The sequence below is a fragment of the Bidens hawaiensis genome, unplaced genomic scaffold, assembly GCF_021521415.1.
Source record: "Bidens hawaiensis isolate Kalapana, Puna unplaced genomic scaffold, B.hawaiensis_p1.1 tig00012418_1, whole genome shotgun sequence".
NCBI classification, from domain to species: Eukaryota; Viridiplantae; Streptophyta; class Magnoliopsida; order Asterales; family Asteraceae; genus Bidens; species Bidens hawaiensis.
Genome location: NW_027492014.1, coordinates 420596 through 432699, shown reverse-complemented (window position 1 = coordinate 432699; position 12104 = coordinate 420596). Strand labels below are relative to the sequence as shown.

Below are 12104 nucleotides of genomic sequence, written 5' to 3'. Positions count from 1 at the left end.
CGTTAGCGGCGTAACCCGGGTCCTCCTCTGGAAATAAATGGTTAAACCAAGACATTCTGGGTATATATAGTACAAATGTTGTGTTGTTTTTTTGTTGAACGTTGAAACATACAACGACATTTATAATAAAGAAAGGAAAGGAGGTAAAGGAGGGGAGCCAGCCTCCAATAATTCAGCAAAAGCAATACGCCGTGTATAGACCTATACGCGGCGTCTAAGGTACGAGTTGACAACCTAGCCCAGCTTTTGCAGGGCAAGTTGTAATCAAACTAATACGCCGCGTATAGGTCTGTACGCAGCGTATAATTCATAAAAAGACGCCGCGGAAAGGTCTATACGCGGCCGATAGGGGAGCTTTTCAAGAAAAATCCACCAGCTTGTCTTGTTATGTTTTTTGTTTTTTTTCCTTTTTTTTTTCTTTACTTTTCTTTTTTGTTATTTATAATAATTATTATTAATATTATTTTAATTATGAATAATATATTATTATTCACAATTCGGCAAAGCGTGTTCGGTAGCAGGCCTTATATGGGAAAATTGACATTGCAAATGACCCTTCAATTTATTGGCTGAAATCGTTATGGACATCTTGAATCAGTTACGGTGATTACCTTGGGAAAAACTGGCACTGCCAAACGAACCCTTTCTTGGATGCTCTCGGTATCGACATCTCAAATCCGCCTCTTCGATATCTTCAAACTCCAATGGTCTTGACCTTCGGCCACCACCGACAACCGTAGTTGTGTTCACTCAAACACATATCAGTCGTCACTAAGCTTAAGCTTAGGCTTGTTATTAGTTTTATTTTTAATTGTGGGTATTATAAGTTGGTCATGTTGCATGTATTAAAGAATTATCGGCGTATATATATACGTATACATATGTAGATGTGCGTTATAAGAATTCATTGCGCCTACATAACCAGCACTAAATCGAGACGCTAGTTTGATGAGTTTCAATCTCTCGGATCCGCGGTATCCGTTAATGGCAGCGAGAACGTGAGCCCATACTTTGGACAGATAAGTGGAAATTCGGTCATTGCTCCAGCTCAACGAGCACCAGACTGAGATATTAGCCGGGACTTACCTGAACTGGTTGACACGTATGCTGCCGTGGATTTAGGCTCCGTACTGGCTCTGATATTAACACGTTTGCATAATACATAATGAAAGCACAAACTCAAACAACAATCCATACAATAGCAATTCTCTTCAACGACCAGTCAAACAAGAAGAAGAGAAAAACAACGAAGACAATTGCTATTGTATGGATTGTTGTTTGAGTTTGTGCTTTCATTGTGTATTATGCAAACATGTCAACGAATGTTGTAAACAAATGTGTTAATATCCGGGTCAACACCGAACCTAAATCCACGTCTGCATACATGTCAACCGGTTCAGCTAAGTGCGAACTAATATCTCAATCTGGTGCTCGTTATGTTGGAGCAATGACCGAATTTCCACCTATCTCTCCAAAGTAGGGGCTCCCGTTCTCACTGCCGTTAGCGGATACTGCGGATCCGAGAGATTCAAACTCATCAAACTAGCGTCTCGATCTGATGCTGGTTATCTCGACGCAAAGAATTCTTATGCCGCACATCTACTACATATATATAAGTCGATATACGCAACATGAACAACTTAGAATACCCCAACTAAAAATAAAACTAATAACAAGCCTAAGCTTAGGCTTAGTGACGACTGATATGTGTTCGAGTGAACACAACTACGGTTGTCAGTGGTGACCGGCGGTCAAGACCGTTGGAGTTCGAAGAAATCGAAGAGTCAGATTTGAGATGTCGATAACGAAAGCAGCCAAGAAATTGAAAGTTCGTTTGGAAATGCCAGTTTTCCCAAGTAAGCCAATGTAACTGACTGAAGATGCCCATAACAAAAGCAGCCAATAATTTAAAAGTTCGTTTCGCACCGTCAATTTTCCCAAATAAGTCATGCTACTAAACGCCCTTTATCGAATTTCCAATAATAATATGTTATTGATAATTAAATATTATTAATATTAATAATAATCATAAATAACATTAATAATAACAAAAGAAAAGAAAAGAAATAAAAAAAAGGAAAAAAAACCATAATAAGACAACACTGGTGGCTTTTCTAAAAAACTCACTAACATAAATATAACATAATACAATATAACATAATATAATATAATAATATTATTATATTATATTATATTATATTATATTATACAATACGCTATACATACGTACCTCCGAAAGTCTTGCGTCGCTGCCAAACCCCGGTATCTGACTCTCTGGCGTACATCAGGTACCTAATAATAATAATAATATTTTAGTACTAATAATAATAGAAAAATTAATGCTTTAATACTAATAATTATATGTATAGAATAAAAATAATAATAATATAATAATTAATATTTTAATAGTATTTTACTATAATTATTTTAATAATATTTTAATAATATTTTAATAATAATAATAATATAATAATTTATATTTAAATAGTATTTAAATATTATTATTTTAATAATAATAATACTATTTTAATAAATACAATAATAGTATTTTATTTTACTAACAATAATATTTTCATAACAACAATATCTTAATAATATTATTAATATTTTAATAGTAATAATATAATAAAAATTTTAGCGCTAACGGTAACGATACGGGAAATCTATTTTATGTTTAGGAGGCCCGGCGAACTAGGGTTACCGTCAAACGGTCGGTACCTAGACAAATTTTTAAAGTAAACCATTCACCAAATATCTGTCCTAACATCTACAACTATGTCCTAACATGTAAAAAATAAAGATAAAATGAAACCTGGTTTAACTCCGACTGACCGTTAGCACCGTCCGGCATCTCCTCGTCCGACTCTGGAAACATACATGGTTTAACTCCGACTGACCGTTACCCGTCCGGCATCTTCTCGTCCGACTCCGGAAACATATATGGTTGTTGGTGTTGGTTGAATGAAGAGGGTGAGGGTTAAGAAAAAAAAATAAAGGAAAAAAGACATGGTGGAGAGGGAGGGGAGGGAGCCGGGCTCCAAAAATATACAAAAGACAATACGCTGCATATAGCCCGTACGATCCGGCCAGGCTAGGACGTCACATCGTACCGTAATACGCTGCGTATAAACCTGTACGCGGCGTATACGGTGGTGGTGGGGCGTTGTCCCTAGCTGGGCCCACTGAGAATAACTGAGAATAGTATATTAATTATTAGATACGAATCGAGGAAGACTTGGGAGTAATGATTACACCCCTCACTCACTGTGCCTGCCTGCCTGCATCTGTGTTTCTGATCTCACAATCCTTCACCATCATACCTTTCCTCTTTCAATCCTCCTTTTTCCTTGCACAAATCTTTTTTTTATATCAAATTATAGTACAAAAAGAACCACCAAATCACTAGGGAATATATTTTTCACGTTATCTACAATCATCATATGTGAATCCTTAATGGCATATCCCATACATACAGGCTTATGTTATAGGTTAATTAATTACATTAATCTCATTGTCGTATATGAATTACACGAATGTACAATTGTGAAATCACGTTTCGCTAGTGTGTGACGGACTTTTTATGTTAAGGATATGCGTTGTGGGTGCTAAACCCATAGCCACGTCATTAGGTCGATCATAATTAGTAATTTTGGTGTTAAAGACATCTGCCCCTTATGCCACGGGCGACAGGGTGGGTATGATGATTAGTTCACTAATAAACCATAGTGGGTGATGTGTGCTAGCGAGATGGTGTTCAAATTACAAAAGAATTATACGTTCCTGAAATGGATCTAAAGGTTTATATTTTTGATCAATCCATATTCAAGGAGCGTGAAATACTACTTTAATACTCGGATCTTAGGTCGTACGTTGGAACGAGCAAGAACGTAAAGTGTCTGTGTGTGTGTTTGAAGGTGTAGGTGAAAGAACAATTTCATGTAGCATTGACGTGCTATGTATAAGGATGGACCAGATAGTAAAAGCGTCTTTTTCAAGAAAAAATATGGGTGACTAGCATATAATGACATAATGGAGATGCGATTAAGATGGTTTGGACAAGCGAATAGAAGACAGTCGACGGCACTAGTTAGAGCAGTGGAAACCCTCACTATGGAGGGGAGTATGGGTAGAGGCATACCTGAACTAACTCTAGCAGAGTGAATTAGGGAAGATTTGTAAGACTTGCATATCTTTGAAGACAAGGTCAGGGATAAGACTTTGTTAAGACGTATGATTAAGCTTAAGAACTGTTAAAGAGGTGATGCAGATTTGTCTTAGTTTTGTTTTAGGGATTTTGATTTACCTATACTTTTGCTAACCTTTAGTTCTAGACTTCTAGTTATTTACTATTGTTTATATTTAATGCAAACTACTCTTATGACTTGAATTCATGTCCTGCTAGTAAATTCCTTCAGATTTGGTGATTCTATTACTGTCAAAAAATATGTTAGACGCGTTAAATTGGGGGGAAATTTTGAATTATATTGTACTACTTTGAAATCTGATTGTTTTAAACTAATACATTTTTTTATGTCTGAATAAAGTTTAGAAATCAGTGATATCTTTGAAAACAATATCTCTATTATCTGGGGTACAGCTATGGTTTGTGATTACACTCCCATGTTGGGATCAAACTTAACAAAATAATCAACTTCCAACCCAACACTTAAATAACTAATAATCAAGAAAAAAATGGGTCCTTGAGTTCCTAAGTTACTATTGAAAACAAGAAGGGTGACTTAAGAAAAAGTGCCCAAAAATATGAAAAGTTTTAGCTTCACATCATGGTTTTTGTACTTTATACTATTATGCTTTCTCCAAATAAACACCATCTACTACTATGCTATTCATAATCATGTTTTTACTTTCTAACACTAGTAGGGGGGTCCTTTTGACGATGGAATTACCTTTCCATCACTATTACTATTTTTTTAACCCTTTTTCAACTTTACAGTAGAGAAAAAGACTAGGTCACGTGAGAGAAGCAGCAAGTCACGTGTAAGGGATTTATGAACCTGCATTTACTCATGCAAAACTTACTTTTTTTTATTATTTTTTTATTTTTGGTAGTAAAACTATAAAAATAACAGAAAAGGTTTATTTAAAGAGAAATTTAAGAGTTTCAAAGTATCATAATAAACATTTAAATTTCGACTATTTACTAACAAAAGCATTGATAAATTAATCATTTAAAAACGACGACTAGATTCTTTTGTCACCAAATGCACGTACTATAAAACATGCCACTTGTTACCTTTAGATGTAATAAGCCGAAGAAATAAATTCTCAGGTACCTATTACGCAAGCTAGTAGTGTTCCCAACAACGTATTTCTCCAAAAGATGCCACATGACACGTTTTCTTGGTTACCATGTGGCCAACTTGAGATGCAGCCGCTGGCCAAAGACTCCACGTGTCATTTTCTCAAGCGTACATGCATTCAGTCAATGTTTATTTATAATAAAAAATAAAATATCAAATTTTATGATAGTCACTGTTAAAAAAAATGCAAAATGTTTATATTGATAGGTTTCACAATTAAAATATATCTTTTGATGAATATATTTTCCTTCAAATATAAACATGAAAATGTAAGAAATAATGAGAGTTTAATTTGTTTGTTTTTACTTATGTGGTGGGGATGTTTTTTGGTTTCTTGTGGGGTCAAGCTTCAATCCATTTGATTGGTTTAAGAAGTTCCATCTCTTTCATTCTCACCCTAAACCCTACACTACACTGTGTGTTTCCAAGTGTGTATTATTATTATTATTATTATTATTATTATTTTATTATAATTTATTTTTATTTTATTTCCAAAGTGTGTTCTAGCGTGTATTATTATTATTATTATCTCACATGTAAATCTATCCAGTGTTTTGAAACCCGGCTCGACCCGGCCGGTCGGATCGGGACCCGGTCCCTATACCGGGCCGGGTCAACGTATTTTGGACGTTTCTAAAAACCCGGCCGGGTTTCACGGGTGGCGGTCGGCCCGGACCGGTAAAACCCATTTTTTATAAAATCCAAAATGAAATGTGCATGCCAGGATTCAAACTTGGGTCATTTCAGAGATAGAAGCTTTAATAATTACCTTATAAGCCAACCAATCAAGCTTCATTGATGTCTCTATTGATCAAACATAAATCACATATATTTAAAAAACAATGTATAAAATATAAAGAGTTAATGGCCATTTTCGTCCCTGTGGTTTACTACTTTCGCCACTTCAGTCTAAAATTTTTAATTTTGTCAATTTAGTCCTCATAGTTTTAAATATTAGCCAATTACGTCCCATCCGTCTAATGGCATCCAGCTATGCCGTTAGTTTAAGGGTATTTTTGTCTTTCTCCTTTTAATTTTGAGTTAATGGTCATTTTAGTCCCTGTGGTTTGATATCTTTGCCAATTCAGTCCAAAGTTTAAAAATTTGTCAATTTAATGTTTAGTTTAATTCAGTTTTTTTTATTTTTTATGTTTTTTGTTTATAACCCTGAAGAGCATAATTCAAGCCCGAAACCATCGAGCAACCTCAAATAATGGTATGCATTTACTCTGTTGACAACAGTAATCATACCCCCCCTTATATTTAGTTTCTAGACATTTCCTAAAATCTTCTCCATGGTGGAATTCAATGGTAAAGTGGTCAAGGTAATTCCCTGAAACCGAATTATACAGAAAAAACTAAAAATTGTTTTGTTGATTAATGTATAATAGTTGATTACGACCCAGATTTTCGTTATGATATGTTAATCTCTAAACCCTAAATATTATGCATTCATCAAAGAAACGATTTTTAGTTTTTTCCGTACAATTCGGTTTCACAGAATTGCTTTGACCACTTTACCATTGAATTCCACCATGGGGGAGAGTTTAGGAACCGTCTAGAAACTAAATACGAGAGGAGGGGGTATGATTACTGTTGTCGACAGAGTAAATGCAGACTTGTTTTGGGCTTGGATAATGCTCTCTAGGGTTATAGAAAAAAAACTGACTTAAATTGACAAAATTTCAAACTTTGGACTGAATTGGCAAAAGTATCAAACCATATGGACGAAAATGACCAATAACTCAAAATAAAAAGGAGAAAGACAAAAATACCCTTGAACTAACGGCATAGCTGGATGCCGTTAGACGGATAGGACGTAATTGGCTAATATTTAAAACTATGAGGACTAAATTGACAAAAATACAAATTTTAGACTGAAGTGGCGAAAGTAGCAAACCACAGGGACGAAAATGGCTATTAACTCAAATATAAATAAACATTAAAGTTTGTTATTATTATTATTTTTGGTTATTATTATTTTTTATGTGTATATGAATTATATATATATGTAAATATATATTTAAATTATTTATGATGCCATCCGGGTCAAACACCGGTCCGCCCTCCCGGGTCGGTCCGACCTTTGACCCGGTAAGGAGTCCGGGTCGACGTCCGGGCCGGGTCTGAAAACATTGAATCTATCATTTTGGGCTATTACCAAGGTCGACACCTCAACCGCCATGAAACCGTATCCCTAATGCACGGGAACTAGATGGAATCCGTAACCCTCGCCCCAGGATTAAAGCCCTGATCAGTCCTTTCACCCGGATGTCTTTCGAACTGGCCCAACTAAGAATCGAATCTGCCTCTCCACATTAAGAGAACTGACCCGTCGGAGGAAAGATCATCTCTTCGACCGGCTGACATTTTGGTGTTTGGATGGATAGGAGGGAAACACGTGTGTGTGGATTTAACAGGGGTTTCTCCTTTGGTGGGCTTAGGGAATAGTGGTTTCGTGGTCGGTCAAGCCGCATTAAAAGCTGCTTCAGGTAAGGTGGCAAAACATGAAAAGGCGTGTCTTGACAACTAACATGTATTTATTCCTTTTGCTTTTGACACTTTTGGTTTCCTCGCGCCTGAAGCTGTGGAGCTACTTACCCGTGTTCAGCGGGTCATGCATAGTAATGTTATGACTCCAAGATCAGCAAATATAGTTTTTAAAAGATTGGGTTTTGCGATTCAAAAAGGGGTAGCGGCGCAGCTTGTTGCCCGCTTGCCTTCTGTTTCGATGTAATCCAAAAGGTCTTTAAAGATTATACTAAAATATATACATCTTATTTACCACTAAACCAAATTCTTAGAACAGTTATTATTATTATTATTATTAATCTTTTTCCTTGATTCCACTGTTGCAGGCTTTATATATATACAAGACTTGCATCAACCTCACCTGCTCAAGGTGTTGGGTCAATGAAAGAAAGTTATTGAAAAAGCTAAAAGCTTTAAAAGCTAAAAGAAAGTAAGAAAGCTGTTTATTCTCAAACCAAACTGCTTTATCATCTTCTCTATATCTCAATCACACCCCTTAACTACTCACCAAGATCTGTCCTGCAACTTATTATCTGTTGTACTGCATCCACTGGATTCATTCATTCTGATAGATTTTAACTACTTAAGTCCACCCATATGTTGGAACACACTGCTGCTGCTCCATATTCTTCTTCTGATCCATTCCTTCAACCCGAAAATGGTCTTTCGGGTAAACGAAAGCGTCGTCCGGCTGGTACTCCAGGTACCCGTTATAGCTACACCACCTCATCTGATTTCACGCCGTCAAATGGCCGTTTTAACCAAAAAGTTTTCAGACGGCCGTTCTGATCATTTTTCAGAAAATGATAAAAAATGATCAGAACGGCCATTTGGCCAAATATTCATACCGGCGTTCTAAGCATTGACAGTCAAACTTTGTAAACTTTTGGGTCAAAATGGCCGTATCTGACCAAACAGCGTGAGATTAGATGTTAGACGGTGTGTGTATACATGGTCTGTATTAATTTGGTAGTCATAAAGTTTTGTTTGTAATTATACACTTTGAAAACTATTGGTCAGAAAGGCCGTCTGGACAATATCTAGACCAACGTTTTGAACATTGACGGCTGAACTTTGAAAAGTTTTGATTAAAACAGCCGTCTGGCCTGTTTCTTTAAAACAGTGTGAGATTAAATGTCACACAGTGTGTGTATAGATTGTATAGATGGTCTCCATTAATTTGCAAATCATAAAGTTTTGTTAGTAATTATAAACTTTGAAAACTATTGGTCAGAACGGCGTTTAGCCAATATTTAGACGGAAGTTCTAATCATTGACGGACTTACGGTCGAACTTTGAAAATTTTTGGTTAAAACTTAAAACGGTCGTTTTGACCTCTATCCACATCTATTTGAAACAGTATGAGATTAGATGCCAGACGGTGTGTATATAGATGGTCTGCATTAAATTGCAGATTATAAACTTTTTGGTTAAAACGGCCGTCTGGCTTCCATCCAGACAGCCGTTTTAGAAACTTTATGGATATTAGATGTTAGACTGTGTGTATAGATGATCTGCATTAAATTGCAGACCATAAAGTTTCTGGTTAAAACGGCCGTCTGGCTTCCATCCAGACAGCCGTTTTAGAAACTGTAAGGATATTAGATGTCAAAATGTGTGTGTATAGACGGTCTGCATTAATTTGCAGATCATAAAGTTCCATTCCAAATTATAAACTACATGTTTAAATATGCAGATCCAGATGCTGAAGTGGTATCTTTATCACCTAAAACATTACTAGAATCAGATAGATATGTATGTGAGATCTGCAACCAAGGCTTCCAAAGAGATCAAAACTTGCAGATGCACAGGCGCCGACACAAAGTGCCATGGAAGCTACTAAAGAGAGAGTCACCAGAGGTTAAAAAGCGTGTTTTCGTGTGCCCGGAACCAAGCTGTTTGCACCATGATCCTTGTCATGCACTTGGGGACCTTGTGGGGATCAAAAAACATTATAGGAGAAAACATAGTGATGATAAACAGTGGGTTTGTGAGAAGTGTTCTAAAGGTTATGCTGTTCAGTCTGATTATAAAGCTCATCTCAAAACTTGTGGCACCCGTGGCCATTCTTGCGACTGTGGTCGGGTTTTTTCCAGGTTTTTTTCCTTGTGATCTTATGTTTTTGAAAAGTTTACACTCGTCTCGCTTTTTTAACTGTACGAGTGAGATATTATTGACTACGCGTTTTTGTTAGAATATTATTTGATAGTAGTCCAAGTAGTCCAAGAAGTTATGATTAAGCTGAAGTGTATAGAATATTGAAAACCCCGTCCCTTAATATAATATATTGTATATTATAGATCAACTATTTATCTGAGTTAATACACACACACACAAATTTTCTAACTTTACGAGTAAGATACTATTGAGTACGTGTTTTTGTTAGAATATTATTTGATAGTAGTCCATGAAGTTATGATTAAGCCGAAATGTATAGAATAATGAAAATCTCGTCCCTTAGTATAGCATATTGTGTATATAGATCAACTATTTATCTGAGTTTATATATATACACACACACATAAAAATTTTCTAAATTTACGAGTGAGATATTATTAAGTACGCATTTTTGTTAAACTATTATTTGATAGCAGTTCAAGAAGTTATGATTAAGCTGAAGTGTATAGAATAATGAAAACCCCGTCCCTTAGTATAATTATAATATATTGTATATTATAGATCAACTATTTACCTGAGTTAATATATATATACACACACACACACACACACACACACACAAATTTTCTAACTTTACGAGTGAGATATTATTAAGTACGTGTTTTTGTTAAACTATTATTTGATAATAGTTCAAGAAGTTATGATTAAGATGAAGTGTATAGAATAATGAAAACGCCGTCCCTCGATATAGTATATAGTATATTATAGATCAACTATTTATCTGAGTTAATGACAATATATACAAAAGCTAAGTTAATCAGAATATAATTACAAAATAACATAATCTAAATATATTAATGTCTCCTGAACAAAGTCTATCCTTAACTCAAAAACTATCTTTTTCTTTGATTTATTATATTTTGTTTGCTAGTTGCTAACCCTACACGAGAAAGCTTTGAATTCTTCATTTGATTAGATATTTTGTCATATAGCCATTGATCTTTGTCTCCATATAATCATCTTTATGCATATAAAATCTTTTGTCTACTTTTAATGACAATTGTAAGCTGTTTTTAGTGTTTTTTGTTTTGACTCATTTGGCATACTTTGTAGAGTGGAGAGTTTTATTGAGCACCAAGATGCTTGCACCGTCCGGCGAGTCCATCCGGACCTTCCAACGTTCCAGCAAGCGTGTTCGTCAAGAACTGCGTCGAGCACAAGTCCGTCAAGTGACACGAATTTGAGCGCCATACCTTCATTGTTGCGACGAGTGCCCCAAATCCCACTTTCTGATCAAACTACTTTGTTAAAAACTCAAGAGACTCAAAACAACTTTGAACTTCAATTATTACCATCATCATCATTATTATTATGTGAGCGACACAACGATGACCATCGAACGGATTTGAAGCTTTCAATTGGGATGAGTTGCCCGAACGAAGAAGAAAATGTTAAGATGATAATGGCGGAAATGGAGTATGCTGAAGAAGCTAGACAACAAGCAAAGAGGCAAATTGAAATTGCGGAACTAGAGTTTGCAAACGCGAAACAGATAAGAAAACAAGCGCAAGTGGAGTTGGAAAGGGCAAAAATGTTAAGAGATCAGGCTACAAAGAAAGTTAGCTCCACCATCTCGGAGATCACTTGCTATTCTTGTAAGCAGCGGTTTCAATCGACAACTAATAATGGTGTAGTGATTACAACTGATGAGATGTCATCGATTGTAACTGGCGAAGGAGATTAGTTAGTACCGCGAATTCGGTGATAATCCTTTGTATTGTAGTGATCTCCATTTTATTTTTGTTCTTTTGCAATTGTTTTCTATATGATGTTGATCATGTCTTTTTTACCTTTGATCTTTGGAAAACAACATATATGTACACATATGTATGTGACTGTGTGTGTATATTGATTTTGGTAATGTAATATTACATCTGAAAGTCTACAACTTATGTAGATTTTGAGACTAATCTATTTACTACCAGTTGGTTTGAAAGGTAATGAGATTTAATAAAGGATATATGATGATACTCGGTATTTTTTTAAAGGCGGTATCAATGTTAGTCAGCCTAGTTACTAATAATCGATCAAGGTAGTCAAAATCTTAGCCAGAATCAAATATGGGCCGATTTT

The 12104-nt window shown here is 35.5% G+C and overlaps 1 protein-coding gene across 1 annotated transcript; it reads left to right on the top strand.

Annotated features, from left to right (window-relative positions):
• The first annotated feature begins 8397 nt into the window (after window positions 1-8397).
• LOC143540953 (protein indeterminate-domain 14-like) lies at window positions 8398-11715 on the top strand. Its single transcript, XM_077033898.1, has 3 exons — window positions 8398-8556; window positions 9550-9949; window positions 11085-11715. The coding sequence occupies exons 1-3, from the start codon at window positions 8451-8453 to the stop codon at window positions 11713-11715; spliced, it is 1137 nt and encodes a 378-aa protein (XP_076890013.1). The 5' UTR covers window positions 8398-8450.
• The last annotated feature ends 389 nt before the right edge of the window (window positions 11716-12104 follow it).

Excerpts from the sequence above, each read along its gene's own strand:
- LOC143540953 (XM_077033898.1), top strand. The coding sequence starts at position 8,451 with ATGTTGGAACACACTGCTGCTGCTCCATATTCTTCTTCTGATCCATTC. Across the intron at positions 8,557-9,549 it reads TCGTCCGGCTGGTACTCCAG|ATCCAGATGCTGAAGTGGTA; the intron begins GTACCCGTTATA and ends TTAAATATGCAG. Across the intron at positions 9,950-11,084 it reads TGTGGTCGGGTTTTTTCCAG|AGTGGAGAGTTTTATTGAGC; the intron begins GTTTTTTTCCTT and ends CATACTTTGTAG.